The following is an 18504-nucleotide window of genomic DNA, read 5'->3' on the forward strand; positions in this document are numbered from 1 at the left end:
TCTGTAATTTAAAAACTATTAAGATGTATGAGAAATATGAGAAGACTGGAAACTAGTAAATGAAAATTCATTGTTAATAGCTAAGGAAAGAGATGCTTAGGGTTCAAAGGATTCTGGCAGGGAGATGCAATGAAGTCAGATGCTTACGTTTTCAAAACTTGGCTATCTGCTAGGAACTGGCTAAAAAAAGACGATGGAGGGGAGTGCCAACAAGCTCAGACAGGACATCACCTCCTCACCAGCCCTCCCTCCAAAAGTAAAATGTCTCATCTTGATGAAAGGGGCAAGTAGGGATGAGGGTCATTGCTAGTGTTCAGAACATGAACAAATCGTTTACACAAACTCATGATTTTTGTTTCTGATAGTAAAAACTGGAGATATTGATATAATCTGTAACTTTGTGGGATAACCTCTTCAAAAAGTGATAGGCACTCACCCTTATGTCACGGTCTTCTGACATGAACTAGGTATCTGGTTTTGATTTGGGGATGCATTTAGTAATGTTTATCTTCCATGAATAGACAACAGAAAAGTGGCCCTGACCACATGTTCTCACTAGGTTCAGCTCTGTAGCCTTCTGCCAAATCTATGGAAAATGTGTACCAACATACTTTGCATCCTGATAGTCAACTGAGATGCTGGGTAGGTAGCAGAAGATTCGGGTGTGTACCTTGTTAGCCTTTGCCTTCATGAATTATGTCGGCTTCCCTGGTAGGTCAACTGGTAAGAAACAGCCTGCAATGCAGCAGTTCAGTTCAGTTCAGTCCCTCAGTCGTGTCTGACTCTTTGCGACCCCATGAATCACAGCATGCCAGTCCTCCCTGTCCATCACCAACTCCCGGAGTTCAAACCAATGTCTATCAAGTTGGTGATGCCACCCAGCCATCTCATGCTCTGTCGTCCCCTTCTCCTCCTGCCCCCAATCCCTCCGAGCATCAGAGTCTTTTCCACTGAGTCAACTCTTCGCATGAGGTGGCAGACCCAGGTTCAATCCCTGGGTGGGGAAGATCCCCTGGAGAAGGAAATGGCAACCCACTCCAGTATTCTTGCCTGGAAAATCCCATGAAGAGAGGAGCCTGGCAGGCTACAGTCCACAGGGTCACAAAAAGTCGAACATGACTGAGTGACTAAACCTCCACGAATCATGATTCGACCTCAAGTATATATACCTGAAGTTTGACACTAGGCACTTCTAAGGCTTGTTAGAGGGAAAAATCATATCTGCAGAGGACTGCCTTAAGAATAAGCAACCAATTCCTTCAGAACGTTTTTTTAAAAAATACATGAGGGTGCAGTTAAGTCTTCAAAGAGCTAATTATTAGAGACTCCAGTATTTTGGAAGATTTAAGGATTTGCTCTCACTGAATGACACTGTAATAATGTATCTTTGGTCTATACTGTACTGCATGAAATTGGTCATTTTACTTCCAGGAATGTTAACACGGCTGACTCCATCACAGAATCCTCATGATACCTCAGGGGCAAAACCTATCTCAGACCTCAGTACCAGGGTACACTTCTGGACCATGTGTCAACTTGTGGAGACTCATCCATGGATGTCCTTTCCAAGCAAAAGCAAGTTCAGTGTTGAATTCACTGCCTAATTCTTGGAAGTATTCAGGACACTGCAGAATGCATTTTGTTTTAAATATATCCCTGGGCTTTATCTTATTTTGCCTACTGATTTTTCATTCAACTATAATTTTCTTACTTTGTGTTTTATTTTTATTTTTTTTACTTTGTGTTTTAATAAGCTACTTCACTTCTATTATTGTTTTTTTCCATGAGGCAGAAAACACCAAACTCTGGACACAGATTAGACACAAAAATGGGGGAAGGAGAGAGAAATATGAACTGTGTTGCTAAAAAAGCCAGTTATAGAGATAAATGTGATGAAATGTGAAATAAACTAAAAGGTCATATTAGAAGGAAGATGCAAGGGCAACCCCTTCAGTACATTTTCTGTGTGCCACTGAATTCACTCACATCTCCTTTAAAAAATCTCTCTCCCCAAACTATTAACTACAGATCTCACGAACATCTAATGAATTCTGAATATTACTGTGATTTAATGTAAAATGACAAGAACCGTTCCATCTAAAAATAGTAACATACTATGTCTCATACAAAGTGCTACACAAAGGCAATTTTAATTTGCTAAAACAAAAGAAAAACAAGAAACAGAACAACCTTTTTCTTACTGCTACATCTACTATCTTAAAAAAATGATATAGAGAATTTATATAACCTATAAACAAAAGCATACGTGTAAGTATTCTTTTTTTTTTTGACATATAATTATTCTTGAGTAAGAAAAACCAGTCACAAACAAATAAAACTAGAACCCAGATGCCTAATTTTGGCTATCAATTTTAAATTTTGTTTTATCTCTCAGTCCTGAAAATGTTATCTTTACTGAAACTTCACTGTATAATAGAAACAGACACAGAAATCCATTGAGCTTCTGCAGAAACATTTAGACTTTACTCCTGATGCAAATTACCTGCAAAAACCTAACTGCTTATAAAGAATGTTTGAAGCTATATCTATGATTTAAAAATAAGCACACAACCAATGTAAAAGCAAAGAATCTTCCTTTTTCAGGAGAAACGTCTTATGTGAAGCTATCCTCTTGAACCATGTTTGATGTCAATTCTGGGTGAACCAGGATGGCCGCTTCCTCTCTCGCTCAATGATCCTCTTGCCTTGATCTTGCTCGGAGGGTGTCTCCCCCGAGTACAGCACCACGGTCTCCACAGTAGGAGCCCTGAAAGGGCCCCCCTCTTGCTTCCCTATCTGTCTTCTGATTTCTGCTGTCTCCTTGCGCACCTTCTCATAGCAATAGCCACAGAGGACATGTTTCTGTTTCAGGTGACCACATTCAGGACAAAAGTCTATATTGTTCTTTAAAAAGAAAGAAAGAAAGAAAATTTAACGAGAGGCAACAAAATGCACATATCATCAAGGATGAAGCTTATATTTGAACTTCTTTGGAAATGTTCATCCTGCACAAGGTCACAGAGTACCCAGTTTAACCTCATTTTAATCAGGAAACTAAGGACACACATTGATTTGAATTAATCAATTTGAATTCCAGGAAAACTGGAATTAGAACCCAGGTTTACCAACTTTGAATTTGGTACATTTTTACTTAAATACAACAATCCTACTATGTGAAATGGTACTCCATTCCCCCAGCCTCAAAAACTAAACATCTGGTAAGGAGCCCATGGTTGATCCACACAGCCAGCATCTTAACTAAGAGACCAAGTAAGAGGGAATTCACTTTTCCTTTCAATCAATCCTGGGAAGAACAAGATGACAAACACATTACAAGCTGGCTTCCCTTGATTATCATAGTGTATTTCAAACTCCTGTATGAGGTATAGTTGGTATGGGGTGTGATTTTTCTTCCTATAAATGAACACTGATTATTTCTTAATGTAAAACTCTTGATATATTACAATTTGAGGGTATTTTAATGAGTTTTTATACAGCTATCTAATTTTAATAAGACGATTCTAACCTCTAAAGAAGTCCTTTCAATGGGTTCTACAGGTAGATTTGAAATATAAAGAAAAATAGTAAACAGGAACATCAAAGAAACTCTAAACATGTCTGAAGACTAACATACATTTATGAGGCAGATGACAAGACCTTCATTTTCTAAGAGAAACAAGTGTTAGTTGCTCAGTCATGTCCAACCCTTTGTGATCCCATGGACTGTAGCTTGCCAGGCTTCTCTGCCCGTGGGGTTTTCCAGGCAAGAATACTGGAGTGTGTTGCCATTCCCTTCTCCAGGGGATCTTCCCAATCCAGGGCTCAAACCTGGGTCTCCAGCATTGCAGCCAGATTCTTTACAATCTGAGCTACCAGGGAAACCCTAAAAGAAACAAAGAACCCTGCAAATCATTTGACCCATCGACTTCTCATCTTACTCCAATACGTGGAAAACTGGATTGTACATTCAACTCGAGGAATTGAAAAAATACCCATGGTCAGTAGGTGCTATTTTCCTAACAAAGCCCTCAGCATAACAAATTATATGTTAACAGAAAACTGTCTAAATTAATGAAGTATTTTCCAGTCCACATTTTAAGTGTGGTCCCAACCATGACTCAGTAATACTTCTGAGCTTATGTTCTAAGGGTTTGTTTTAATACTGAATGTGGAGGCTTATGGAAGTCAATTTTCTGTCCTTGAATTCCATCTGCACTGCCCTCGGGAACGCCGTGGAGTAAACATGAACTCAAATCATGGCTGTTAAAACCATAAATTAATAAATCAAAGGTAATAAACACTATAGTTTTTGTTACTAGATCAATGAAGAAAGTGTACCCATGGGGTGGTGGGTGGGTGCCGGCAGGGAGATGGAGAGGGAGCACTGAGATCTAGAATTGTCTAAGGATAGGAACACACACAAAAAAGCTTCAAGAGAACAGGACTTCAATAGGACACTACCAGGGCTCAAATCCTGGTTCTACCACTTAAGTTTGGGATCATAGGTGAATTATTTTGGCTCAGTTTCTTCATGCTAAAACTGAGCAAAACAATATTTACTTTGGAGAGCTGTTCTGAAAATATAATTCATGTAAAGCACTTAGATACATCATAGGCACTTATTAAGAAAGTAGCTATTTTTTTTCCCTGGTGGCTCAGAGGTTAACGCGTCTGCCTCCAGTGCGGGAAACCCGGGTTCGATCCCTGGGTCGGGAAGATCCCCTGGAGAAGGAAATGGTAACCCACTCCAGTATTCTTGCCTGGAGAATCCCATGGACGGAGAAGCCTGGTAGGCTACAGTCCACGGGGTCGCAAAGAGTCGGACACGACTGAGCGACTGAACGGGACGGGACTACTTATCTAAGGATTTTACTTCACAGTATCTCATTGGACTCAGGAAAGAAGAGAATGAATCTGTCAGGGTTAATAAAACCACATACTGAATAGATCTACTGCTTCTGACTTTAATTTTAGGCTCTGCAATAGTTAAAAGGTTTATTTACATATAGTTCAAATCACACAGCTCAGGACTAGCACAGCTCACAATACAAAAGTCACACAGACTCTTTATAACCCAGTCCTCTGTCTAGACTCAGAACTCCCTCCTTGACTGTGTTCCGAGTATTTGGCCTACAGAACAGTAGACGCATATATATAAAACAAGAATATTTTATTTATTTAGACCAGGGAAAGGTAGACATACAGGATCTAAAAATAATTTACTCATTGGTTATATGGACAAATCAAGAGATTATGCAGCGGTGGACATGAGAAAAAGTACACCCACAAAAGTCACCACATTACCTTAACTTTAATGAGCTTATGAGGGTTTCTTCTCCTACACCGGTTCACTTCAATGCTGCGCCTGTTTTTAGGAGCTGCCATCCAAAATATACTATCCAAAAGGCTGGAAGTCTCCGAACTTCTACTGGTATCCCTTGCTGGTTCTGAAAATATAGCTGGACCTTGGACCGCTAACGCTGGTCCTACAAAATAAACCATGGAGATACAGAATGGTTTCTAGCTTTGAAATGACCGTGTCCAAGTATCATTCTCTTTAACAATCAACAGTAATGTATCAACAGGCCTATGTAACTTAAAACATTACATTCAATAGACATTTAACAGGAAATCTTAGTAGCTATTAAAATATATTTAAAGTTCATACATGAAATAATTTTAGAACAGAATATTTCTTAGTGGCACTTGCTTAAATCAATCAGTGAAATTCTACCAAAAGTTTCTCATCTTAAAATACAGAACTCAGGGGTTTAGTAGTAAACATGAATAAAAGTGTTAGAGGCACCAAAAACAAAACAAGGCAAAAAAAAAAAAAAATTCACTCAGTTGTCCACATTCTACTTGATGGTCAGTACCTAGTTACAAGTAAGCTTGTAACTTAAGGTTGAGGCTTTCAAAATCCACTTCCTTCTAGCACAGATATAAATGCTGATTGTCTTTTTTTTAAAAATTATATTCAAATTGAGTTAGCTCCTCAGTCATATAACCTGATAGGCCCTTTAAGCCACTTAGTTCTCATAATATTTAGTCTTGTTCCCTAAGGAAAGTACTCTAAGGAAAAGAACTAACTCATCACTCTTTGTAGGATACTAATTTACTCTTGTGGACCACCAACGTTTCACTTTTGTTTTTCTAAACTGTTTATAAAAATTAGTGCAAGGTGGGAGGGAAGTTCAAGAGGGAGGGGACATATGTATCAGTTCAGTTCAGTCGCTCAGTCGTGTCTGACTCTTTGCGGCCCCATGAATCACAGCACGCCAGGCCTCCCTGTCCATCACCAACTCCCGGAGTTCACTCAAACTCATGTCCATCGAGTCGGTGATGCCATCCAGCCATCTCATTCTCTGTCGTCCCCGTCTCCTCCCACCCCCAATCCCTCCCAGCATCAGACACTTTTCCAGTGAGTCAACTCATATACCTATTGCCAATCCATGTTGATGCATGGCAGAAACCAACACAGTATTGTAATTATCCTTCAATTAAAAATAAAATAAAACTTAAAAGATTTGTTTACCCTCTCCTTGCTATATTCTTCAGGTCTGCAATATTTCTTTTGATTTTAGGAACTCTTAAAATTATACAAAGCTGTTTAACATTTAACAACTGATACTCCTTTTCAATATACCTGAAAGTATTGCTAAGGACAAAACAGTGGTTAATAGCACAGGCTCTGGAAGGTCTCTGTGACCTTGGGGCCTTTCTGAGTCTAGTTCTTCAGTTGAAAAGTGGAGACACCTAATGGAATTGTAGTGGAGATTATATGAAATATATGTTGACTTTGACATTCAGTGGGAACTTTCCTGGTGACTGATACGGTAAAAGCGTCTGCCTACAATGCGGGAGACGCCGGTTCGATCCCTGGGTCGGGAAGATTCCCTGGCGAAGGAAATGGCAACCCACTACAGTATTCTTGCCTGGAAAATACCATGGACGGAGGAGCCTGGCGTGCTACAGTCCATGGGGTCGCAAAGAGTCGGACACGACTGAGCGACTTCATTTCACTTGACATTTAGTGGGCTCTCCTGAGTATTATCATTATTATGTTCGGGATAACTTCGAAATCGAGTAGAATGTAAATGTCAAAGCAATGACAATTTTAACACCCAAGATATTTCCATTTAAAACTAGTTTTCAGGGGAAATAGAGGATCAAGAGTCAACTGACACAGCTCAAATGCCGAAGAAGGCAAAATGCCTTAGGTGGTGGACTGGAAAGAAAAGAGGGTCTAGAGAGCGGTGTCCCTTGATGCTAAGTTAATGCACTTCGGTTACATTCTCTGTAGGAATGAGACAGTCAGAGGAGGTTTCTTTTCCTTTTTGCAGGGGACTGGGGAGCAAAAACTGCTGTCTTTGTTCCTAAGTAAGTGAATGTCCGGGACAACGACCCCTACACGCAGCCAAAGATCAGAACACCGGGACAGGCTAGATACGAGCAGAATTCACCACGCTGCCTGGGGTCCCCAGTCCAAACCCTTCTCCACGGAGGCCTTCTCTACGTACCCCATGGAGGACTGGGAAAACCTGGTCGGCTCTGCAGAAGTTTCCGCTGCAGCTGCTTCCAACAGTTCCGGAGAAGTCCTCGGGCTGCGGGAAACGGCGGAAACAGCAGCACCAGCAACGTGGGCGCCATGTTGCTCGGCCGAAAGCCACTCCCACCAGGCCTCTGGGTCCCGCCCCTACCTTGAGCATGCGCATAGACACAGAGTCGGGCAAACGCGCACCTCGAACTATAACTCCCAGCATGCTTCCGGAGCGGCTCGTGCCTTTTCTCCAATCAGAAATCTAGAAAGGAAGGCGCGGGGCGGGGAAAAGAAACGAAACTGGCCTCAGTGCGCATGTGCGCGGATGTGCGTTGGGTCTTCGGGTAAAGATGGCGGAGCGTGGTTACAGCTTTTCGCTGACTACATTCAGGTATGGACGGGACTCCCGAGGTCCTCCACGTAACAGAGGTTGCAGCAGCTCTGCCGACCAGGTTTTTACCTTCCTGGTCTCTGACTTGGCGCTTCCTGAGGGCCTAGTAGGAAATGGGGGTGGAAATGTGAGTTTGCCAAGTCATTTGCGGGGCCTTCTGGCGGCCTGGGGAGCATTGGTGCCTGGGGGCCGTAGGAACGCGAGTCAGGGTATCCTGGGCGATCTAGGCGCTGTGGGAAGTTGAGGCCCTCACCCAGGGATTTTATTCCGCTTTGGAAGTAGAGAAAAAGGCAATTTTGAATGAGCTGCTTCCAGGTTTCCTGTTCAGAACTCAAAAGATTTCCTTCCTGACCCACGTAGGCCTGATTCAGGAGCTTCTGGAGGTCGGAATCTTGGTCAGCTCTATGGGGTTCCTTTTTCTTGGAAGGCCCCAACTTTACAGTTCAGTTCTAGTCTTAGCTTCCATTTGGCGCTAATGCCTTTGGAAACCTTTTCCCTCTTTCGGTTTCTTCGGTCCCCCTACTGGAAGCTTAAGAACTGAAAGTGAAAGTGATAATGTTTCTAGCCCGTTGTCTTTGTGGGCTTCAAAATAGGCTGTATTTGCTCTGGGGCTGTTAATTTTTGGAAGGGGATATGTTTGTTTAAAGAAAGATTGTAGGCTTTTAAACTTTAGAACATTTATGTAAGCATATTTTTCAAAATAAATCTGAGATGCACTAGCAGCGTTCCCGGTGTAAGAGAACCGTCAGCAAAGGCTTTACTGACCCGAGAAGGATGCAGTTTGGCCATTTTCCTACAGATCAGTAATGGCCTGTTTAATTAAAAATATTATCTGACAGCTGAAGACAGCATCTAACTTGTTAAGTACTTTCTGTGTGGGTGGAGCTTACTTCATCTCTTCAGGCTACCCTGTGTGATACATGTTTTCTCAACATCTTGGAGATGAACTGACCACAACTCAAATTCAATAACTCCTCCCTGGTCATAGGTTAACATTTAAACTGGGTTCTTTCTGACGACAAAATTAATACACTTTACATTACTGTGTGATGTCTTCTTAAAAATACTAGAATATTTATCTTAAAAAAAAAAGATCTCATATACAGTGGTAGGAAACAAGGTTTGACAGGTCGCTATTGTTCGTATTCAGAGACAAAAACTGGACCTTTACCTTTAAGAAAGTGTTATCCTAATCCTAGCTGAAACATGAAGCAACCATGTTATCAGGGACTGAATCTTTCTATAATAAATTTCCTAGTTTAAACACACTCTTGTTTTTGTTTTTTTTTAATATGATGGTGCAATTCTGTTTTGGAGAAGGCAATGGCAACCCACTCCAGTACTCTTGCCTGGAAAATCCCATGGGCGGAGGAACCTGGTAGGCTGCAGTTCATGGGGTCGCGAAGAGTCGGACACGACTGAAGCGACTTAGTAGTGGACACGACTGAAGCGACTTAGCAGCAGCAGCGATTCTGTTTTGGATTTTAAAAAATTGTTTCTAGCTTGCTGTAATCAGAATTATTAATGGTAGATGTGATAAGAGATTATACTATAGGATGAAAAAGTGTTCCTGAGGATAACATTTAGCTGGAGATATTGACAACCCGTGGGCTTCCCTCAGACTTCAGCTGGTAAAGAATCCTCCTGCAATGCAGGAGACCCCAGTTCAATTCCTGGGTCGGGAAGATCTGCTGGAGAAGGAATAGGTTACCCACTCCAGTATTCTTGGGCTTCCCTTGTGGCTCAGCTGGTAAAGAATCTGCCTGCAATGCAGGAGACCTGGTTGGGTTGGGAAGATCCCCTGGAGAAGGGAAAGGCTACCTACTCCAGTATTCTGGTCTGGAGAATTCAATGGACTGTATAGTCTATGGGGTTGCAAAGAGTCAGACAGGACTGGGCGACTTGCACTTTCACTTCATTGACAATCAGTGGGTAAACAAATGGGTGCCTACTCATACATTCTGAAGAATTTTTTTTCCTTACTCAGGAATTTTTATTAAGAGACGGAGAAAGAAGGAATGTAACTTTAGATTGGGTGGTCAGGAAAGACCAATGCTTGGGGGTTGTTCTGGGGGACTGGAAGATGAAAGGGAATCAACTATTTGAAAATTTAGAGGTAGGGAGAGTTGCAGACAGGGAAAAGTATGTTTGAAAGTGCTGAAGTTGAGAAAGACTGAATTGATAGAAGGCCAGTGTGTTAAGAGTATAGTGAGCAGGGAGTTATCCTGGGTCTGGACCAATCTTGCAGGGCCCTGTAGGCCAGAGTAAGGAGCTTTTATTGTAAATGAATCAAAAAATTAAAGGATTTAAGTGGAAGATGTTATGATACAAAAGTAACTCTCGATCAGGGAATGGAAGTAAGAGTGGAAAATAAGAAAACTAGTTGGAGGGCTGTTTCAGTTATCCCTGATAGAGGTCCCGGTGCCTTGGAATTGCAGTGCTCAAATCAGCTAATTTTGTCATTTAACAGTCTTTAGACTGCTGCCCCTAGGTTTATTCCTTAAATAGGTGGGGATGTATGTCAGACATACATGAACCTGGTCATCGGTTATGTGTTGGTGTATTGATTGAACAGAGCTTACACTTTGTAAATATTACAAAATAATTCAAGTGTGATGACTCTGAGCCAAAGAGGAAGCATGGGACACTTAGGTATGAGTGTGTGGGATTCATCCTAGTCTGGGTGGTCAGAGCAGCTTTCCTTTAGAAAATGACACTTCTACTAAGGATTGGAGAATGACTTGGAAGGAGTTCACCAGACAGTGGTGAAGTGCATTGCAAACAGGGATTGTCTTGTCAGAGGGGTTTTTTGAATTCTAAGGGTAGTTTTTTCTCTGGAGCATGATGGCATGGTGTGAGTTGAGACTTAAGTGACGGTATCTATAATTTTATGAAGATGAATCAGATGACCTCCTAAAACTGAAGATTATCTTTTCAGTAATAGACTGGATATGTGGACCTAGCTTGTGTCTCACTTTGGACAAATTATTTTCATTCCAGGACTTTATCAATCAGATAGAAAGGTTGGTGATGTTTATGGTATTTGTTCTAACTCGACAACTAGACTGAAATAATATATGATCTAAAAAGCCAGTTTGGACCTAGCATTTGACTGCCAAACTCAATGGAAGCAGATATGTTAAGTATAACCAGCTCACAGAATCTTGAAATAGCTTTGTTGTTGTTGTATTTTGTTGTGACTGACATCTAGATCTTATGTGTTAGGTCATGTCTACTTTATAAAATGTTAAACTCCACCCACATGAAATATATGTAGTTATTTGGTATTTAACAGACACATACATGTTCTTAATAACATTATTATTTGGTGTTTACTTAGTGCTAATTTTGTGCCGGGAACAAAAGGCATCATTTCATTTAATCTTCACAACAACCTTTGAACTAGGTAACACTATTATCCCCATTTTACAGATGAGAAAACTATTGGTGAGTGGTGAAAGGAAAGAATAATGATGCTGCTTTAAATGGCAGACAAGAAAAATCAACCAAAGGAAAGAGATTAGTGTTTCATTATGAATATGTTCAAATCACCTAATAAATTTGGTTTCTATATAACTTCTATGAATTTTCAAAGCCCATCTATTCCTTGATGCTTGATTAATGGATTTGGCCTATTTGCCTGCCCTTTTCTCAGAGATGCTCCTATAATCAATATTTAAGAATGTGAAATTTAGCAATACCTGTGTTTCTTTTTAAGCCCCTCTGGTAAACTTGTCCAGATAGAATATGCTTTGGCTGCTGTAGCTGGAGGAGCTCCTTCAGTGGGAATTAAAGGTAATTAAATGCTTCACTCACTTCAGATTCCTATTATTAGTTGTAATGCTCTTTGGGGATTAATAGGCCATTACTGTAAAAATAAATAGCTGTGGCAGCATAATTTTTAGCAGTTCTTTTTGTTAATCTACAGTATTTTGATGTTTAAAGAAGTAATAAACTAAAGAAGATGATTAAATTTTTTAACTTAGAAAAGGTTAATTGTAAAATTTAAGGATACCTTACAAAAATGTATCATTGGTTTTTAAGTTTCAAATTACAAGAACAGTAGGCCAAGTAGGCAGAATTTTGTAATTTTAAAACTTATGTACTCTAAGGTGTCCTAGAATACTTTAGGAAAAGTTGCATAAGATGACCATTGAGGGAAAGCTGATTTACCATTCCTTTGGTGATTCTAATATAGAGAGTCAGAAGAAAAGATTTCATAAATAAGAAAATAAAGGAGTTTGGCTGAAATGCTTCTGTAACTAGAAAACTATTAAAACAGTGTTTAAATGATTAAACATTCAAGTCTCTTCTTTTTTTTTTTTTAAGCTGCAAATGGCGTGGTCTTGGCAACTGAGAAGAAACAGAAATCCATTCTGTATGATGAGCGAAGTGTCCACAAAGTGGAACCAATCACCAAGCATATAGGTTTGGTGTATAGTGGCATGGGCCCAGATTACAGGTACCTTGTATCACCATCACATGATTTCCTTGTAATCGAAACTTTGGGAAGAAAAACCAAGGGATGTTTTCCTTTAATCGCCTACCTTCTTGTTTTTTGCTTAGTTGAACAACAGCAGCTGAAGTTAGTTAGTTGCCAGTATGAGGCAGACTGGGGGTTACTTGAAGGTGAAGAACTCACTTGTTAAAAGAGGAGATGGATACAGTACTTACTCCTGTCATCTCTGTTTTCTTGTACCATCCAAGGCTTCAGCAATACATGTTATAATAAACTGTATTTTTAAAAAATTTACCAGACAGCAAAAGAAAGCATACTATCCAGAGTTAACCTCAATGTATTTATTTCTGTTTTTAGCAAAAGGACAGAATTCTCAGAAAGGCCACTGGAAGTTGTAGAGTATGACAGCCAGTTAGGATCCAGACATTTATGTAGTCTCTTCTTTAATATTCATAGGAAGAGAGTAATCTGGTTCCATCAGGGTACCAGCAAGTTTAAAGAGATAGACGGTTTTCTATGTTTGTCATTTAACAGTTGAAAGGATTATTATTACTTCATTATTGATTTTGTGGAACAAGATAGGTAGAGCCAAAATTTCACTTTCTTGAGTCGGCAACAGCACTAGTGTCACCGACATGATCAGGCTTCATTCACTGCAGTGGAACCTGCTACCACTTCAGGGGAGGCTGCAGTGTATTACCACTCACAGAGTAAACTGAGACACGGCAGGAGTCTTCTTCAGAGGGATAATGTGTAGAGCTCAGATCAGTAGTGCATGAGCAGGTAGAGGTCAATCCTGCTTGTCTTGCCAATATATTTAATCGTTATACTTTTGACAAATTTTACATTTTTTACGTTATAAAGTTTCATGGTACTCGTTGAAGTTCAGTCACGATTGAGGCAAAGTGAGCTGCCTTAACACGTGTGTATGTGTGTTCATGGATGTGCATATTAGTGTGTTGCCTGGAGTGAGAGATAAATTGCTAAGGTGCCTGCTCTTGGGGTAAGGGGGGCATACTCTTGAAGATGCTGTGACAAGAGCTGAAGCTCTCATGTGCACTAAAGCTGTCTCTGTTAAACTGATTGATACCCCTAGTCCTTAGTTTTCCTTTTGTCTTATTCTTGTCCATTTCCTGTAGTTTAGCTCTTCAGCGATGCTCTGATATTTTCTTGTAAGTTAACTAATTGGATGTAAGAACAAGACTGGTTGACAGCTGAGAGCTACTATTAAAGAGATGCATGTAAAACTTGTGCTATAGTTGTATGCCTGTAGAAGGTGAATGAGTCTTGAGGATGTAAAGCATCTGAATATTAATTAAGTCTTACTTCTTTTCTGTTTTTCAGGGTACTTGTGCACAGAGCTCGAAAACTAGCTCAACAGTACTATCTCGTTTACCAAGAACCCATTCCCACAGCTCAGCTGGTCCAGAGAGTAGCTTCCGTGATGCAGGAATACACCCAGTCAGGGTAAGTTTATTTTATTATTCGAAATGTGTCATGAATTAGGGAGAAAGAAGATCATCTTACTTTTGTAAAAGTAGACATATTTCAGAAAAAAAAAAGAGGACTTAGTACTCCTGTATTTCCTTAATCAGTGAAGAAAACCACTATGAATAAATAGTTCTGATCTTAACTGGACCTGAAATATTTTCTTAAAGAGAAAGCGTGAGTGTTTTCTTGCTGTTCATGTAATAGCAGAAAGCAGCTTCTAGATAAAGTCCTTTTGACAGTGATTAAAACATTTCTTTATGGGCAGGCAGTCATTGCTGCTTCCAGATTTATCTTCTAGCTGGAAATGATTGTAAGCACTTGATGAAAGCAGTAACTGACACTCTGTATTCATTTTAATTCCAGTGTTCTTGAGTTTGGGTGTGAAAATGATGAGGTAATTGCTGATATGTAAAACCAGTGAAAAAGCTGCATTTGCTAAAATCTGTTATTTTATTAGGACATGAAGTGTTACCCACACTTATTAACCCAATATTTGTATCAGTCTATTTACCAAAATGATTTGACTGTTGTTCCTCAGTACCATGAAGAAAATTCATTTTGAACTGATTTGTTTAGAAAGCTGTTAAATGCTTTTTAAGGAACTTAGAAGTCTAATTCGGTTTACCTGATAACTTGCTTTACTTGAGAGTATTAATAACTTTGTACATTAAGTTGACTTTAACACCATGAAGGTGTTGAGTAATTTTCATTTTTCTTTGTTCAGTGGTGTTCGCCCATTTGGAGTTTCTTTACTTATCTGTGGTTGGAATGAGGGACGGCCATATTTATTTCAGTCAGATCCATCTGTAAGTACCATTATATGTATTTGAGGGGATTGTTAAAGTGCTCTTTGAATATCTAATAAAAATAGAAGCCATAAAAACCTTACAAATTAGAGTATTTTCTCTTTCATTTGGGCTTTAGAAGTAATACATGTTCACGTGTACATTTAAAATGTTGATAACTTTGTCTTCTGATAAGGAACCTCCTTTAGTTCTGCCCTCTGTTCTTCTGGCATGCTGATTAACTTCACATACTTAAAATGATTTGTTGAAGCAGTTATCAAATCTCTGTAAATCTGGAATTCTTCTAAAAATTATGAATAAAGCTAATTTTAATTTTGAATTCAGTTAAAACCTTTCTGGGAGTGGGCAGTGCCCTTTGCCATTAGTTTAAACTTGGGGTTGACTTGAAGTGACTCTTCTGCACAAATATTGATGTTACTGTCATGACTTTGATGTTTTGCAAAATGAGTGAGTCGTCTGCTGTAAAGCAGAAGATTGGCGTCTGGGTTGACAGGTATCTGGAGAAGGCAGCACTCCTCCACGTGTGTCTCACATGTGTCACTCATGTTTGCTGTGAGGAGACGTGGAAGAAAAGATTCACTATTAGAAACTGGTCTTTCATAGTTTATAGATCATTAGGTAATGGCAGGTTTACTCAGTTCACATCCTATACTCTAGCTTTGTAATCTGAAAAAGCAAAAATATTTAGGTTGTTAATTAAATCAGAAAAATTAAGTATTTGAGGAACTTTGACAGTGTCTGTTACCCCATATCTGAGCTTCTGAAGCTAAATGCCAAGTCCTCTTATCTTCCTTTCCTGAGAGTAGCAGAGCCACCATCATGGGAATCCAGCTTTTATCGTTTGCCCTTTTCTCCTGTTATAGCTAAAAGTCACTTGTTTTCTTTTAAAATATGGTCTGTTGCTTTCAATTTCTGTGGATGTGTGCATACGTACTTTTTCAGTAGATGAGTCATACATGGTAGCTGTTTTCGTGTAACTTTAGATTACAAAATATCAACACCTTTGAAAATTTTTAGTGCAAAGCTGTGTCTTTTTAGTTTGTTCACCAATGATGATGGAGAGCTGGTCACCATTTTTCAGATAGATATGATTTTTAGAGCCTTTCAGTCCTAGTAAGCTAAAATATTTTTTGATTATTTGCTCTAAATTAACCTTGTTTCTTTTTTTTACATAAATTTTGTACAGTAAATTATATGTATTTGATGGGGTTTTGATGTATTAAATACCTGAGAAAATCAACACAATCAAGATGCTGTACCTCCAAAAGTTTCTTCATGCCTCTTTGTTATTACATTAATTTATTTTGTTACATAGCTCATTGCATTCCAATAAATATTCTGAAAACTTTAGAAGTTAGAGACAAATTATAGAACTGAGAAATAAATGTCAGAGTCATAAATAATTATATTAATGATTTAAAGTGTGTTTTTGTTTTCTTTTCCTCTTCCTCTCCTGATTAGGGAGCTTACTTTGCCTGGAAAGCCACAGCAATGGGAAAGAACTATGTGAATGGGAAAACTTTCCTTGAGAAAAGGTAGATTTATAAAACTAGATTCATTACCACACTTACTCTACGGTCTTCAGCTCTCTGTAAATAATATCATTAATCTATAAACAAATTTGTTGCATGACTGTAGTCAAGCCCAGCTACTGATAGAACAAACTTAACTTGTGTGTACTTGGGCTCCCCAGCCTTCAACATATTAAGTGGTAATATTCATTTCTTAAGGACTTTTCTTTCTACATTCTCATGTTTTCCTAAATGTTCTTTTTTTTTTACTTCATTCTTTTCTACCATCTGAAAAAGACCATTGGATTTGGAGTAAAAAATTTGGGAAGAAAATTTTTAAATGGTTTAGGTGATAACAGTTTGTATGTGTGCTCAGTCACTCAATCATGTCTGATTCTTTGAGGCCACGTTGACTGTAGCCTGCCAGGCTGCTCTATCATTTTCATTTTGACAATTACCCAAAATATATATATATCTATATATCTATATCGTGAACCCAAATACCTGGTGTTGGTGGTAGATTAAAGATGTGACATATGGGGCTTCCCTGGTGGTCCAGTGGCTAAGAATCCTTCTGCCAATGCAGGGGACACATGCATTGGCGTGAAGATTGGTGTCTGGGTTGGCAGGTGTCTGGAGAAGGATTATCTGGGAGGATCCCACATGCTAAAAAGCGACTAAGCCCATGGACTACAACTACTGAAGTCTGTGTGCCTTAGAGCCTGTGCTCCTCAACAGGAGAGTGGCGCTCGCTCACCTCAACTAGAGAAAGCCCGCGCACAGCTACGAAGACGCAGTGCAGCCAAATATAAATTAAAAAAACAAAATTAAAGATGTGATGTATGTACTTGATAAAAAGTGGAATGATACATAAAAATCTGCCCCTGCCCAGCACAGCAGACTGCCCTCACTTAATTCCAGCTGTATTCTAGACTCAGCATTATTGTGGCCCACCAAAAAGTGTCCTGTATTTTGGATGGGAGGAGTCTGCAATTGATTTTAACCACCAAATGAACCTTTTCAGTACATTCTCAGATAATACTAATGCTAAGATTTCTTAAAAATCTTAGACCTGGGATTACTTGGTAAGCTTAAATAATCTTAGGATCTTAAAGCACTTTGTTTTTCCTCTTATGTATTATTGGTGAGTCTTCAGACGTTATGAAATTTTACTAAAGGTTTGATTTCTCAGCTTCATTTTTATAAATTATTATAATATTGCCACTATATGCTGATCATATTAAAATACTTAAGGAAATTTCTGAAGTAAACTCGTGTTAGGGTTACACTCTTCATGATATCAGGAATGCACCCCAAATAATTGTCAATTTCTTATTTTGGGGATAGCTCAGTGAGGGGACTAGGAGAATTAATCTGTAACTTAATATTTTTAAGAATGTCTTATTAGATGTTTAAAAAATCTTCTGCTGTTGCTATCATTGTGTTTTCTTAGTTATGAATCATCTTAATAGTGCCATAAGTCATTGTTTTTCTTAAAAAAAATTCTTTAGATATAATGAAGATCTGGAACTTGAAGATGCCATTCATACAGCCATATTAACCCTAAAGGTTAGTTCAATATCTAATGATTGGATTTTAGTGATTTTATAATTAACTGTTTGGAAAATTGACCTTTTCCCTCCTTCATCAGGAAAGCTTTGAAGGGCAGATGACAGAAGATAATATAGAAGTTGGAATCTGCAATGAAGCTGGATTTAGGAGGCTTACCCCAACTGAAGTTAAGGATTATTTGGCTGCCATTGCATAATAATGCAAATAACGAAGTGACTGAAAATCCAGAATTTCAGATAACTTCTCTACTTAAACATGTTTAAAGTATGTTTTGTTTTGCAGACTTTTTGCATACTTATTTCTACATGGTTTGATGGACTGATGTTTTTAAAATGAGACTTATAAATCATAATAAACTCTTAAATTAACTTCCAGCTTTTTAGGAGTTAGTAAACTTTTAACATAGTTATTTCCTGCTTTCCGTCACAGTTGATTTCTGGAAACTACATTGAAAAGCAGAATGGTGAAATTGGTCTTTAGTCTTCACACAGTTTGGGTTAAGTCAAACCTTGTCATCTTCTTTACTGTCAGATGTTGTCTGCTTCAGGAAAGCAAAATCCTGATTTCAGGAAACACTGCTTTTGGAGCTGAGAGAATCTGTAGACTTTCATGGATTCTGAGGCAAGGTAGGAAGCCTAGCTGTATTTCAGGCACCATTAGGTGTGGATCAGTGAAACCTAGGATGTTCTATGAGATTGCACTGGAGCTGCCGAGAGTGCTAAGCCAAACAGTCT

The 18504-nt window shown here is 39.0% G+C and overlaps 2 protein-coding genes across 2 annotated transcripts; one reads left to right on the forward strand and one right to left on the reverse strand.

Moving 5' to 3' along the window:
- Positions 1-2134: 2134 nt before the first annotated feature.
- On the reverse strand, positions 2135-7686 carry MRPL32 (mitochondrial ribosomal protein L32). Its single transcript, XM_055421140.2, has 3 exons — positions 7521-7686; positions 5305-5486; positions 2135-2904 (listed from the first exon to the last, which is right to left on the reverse strand). Exons 1-3 carry the CDS (start codon positions 7648-7650, stop codon positions 2650-2652), a joined length of 567 nt encoding a protein of 188 aa, XP_055277115.2. The 5' UTR covers positions 7651-7686; the 3' UTR covers positions 2135-2649.
- Positions 7687-7834: 148 nt separating this feature from the next.
- On the forward strand, positions 7835-18139 carry PSMA2 (proteasome 20S subunit alpha 2). Its single transcript, XM_055421141.2, has 8 exons — positions 7835-7931; positions 11650-11726; positions 12261-12393; positions 13735-13857; positions 14606-14687; positions 16149-16222; positions 17710-17767; positions 17850-18139. Exons 1-8 carry the CDS (start codon positions 7891-7893, stop codon positions 17964-17966), a joined length of 705 nt encoding a protein of 234 aa, XP_055277116.1. The 5' UTR covers positions 7835-7890; the 3' UTR covers positions 17967-18139.
- Positions 18140-18504: the final 365 nt, after the last annotated feature.

This window comes from Moschus berezovskii, chromosome 3 (genome assembly GCF_049115385.1).
Source record: "Moschus berezovskii isolate FMDL1 chromosome 3, NW_MosBer_1.0, whole genome shotgun sequence".
NCBI lineage: Eukaryota > Metazoa > Chordata > Mammalia > Artiodactyla > Moschidae > Moschus > Moschus berezovskii.

Bases quoted from the DNA above. Each gene is read 5' to 3' on its own strand.
- MRPL32 (XM_055421140.2), bottom strand. From the start codon at position 7,650: ATGGCGCCCACGTTGCTGGTGCTGCTGTTTCCGCCGTTTCCCGCAGCC. The intron at 5,487-7,520 runs GTACGTAGAGAA...TTTATTTTGTAG, and splicing joins TTTTCCCAGTCCTCCATGGG to GACCAGCGTTAGCGGTCCAA. The intron at 2,905-5,304 runs GTAATGTGGTGA...TTCTTTTTAAAG, and splicing joins ATAAGCTCATTAAAGTTAAG to AACAATATAGACTTTTGTCC.
- PSMA2 (XM_055421141.2), top strand. From the start codon at position 7,891: ATGGCGGAGCGTGGTTACAGCTTTTCGCTGACTACATTCAG. The intron at 7,932-11,649 runs GTATGGACGGGA...TTTCTTTTTAAG, and splicing joins TTTTCGCTGACTACATTCAG to CCCCTCTGGTAAACTTGTCC. The intron at 17,768-17,849 runs GTTAGTTCAATA...CTCCTTCATCAG, and splicing joins CAGCCATATTAACCCTAAAG to GAAAGCTTTGAAGGGCAGAT.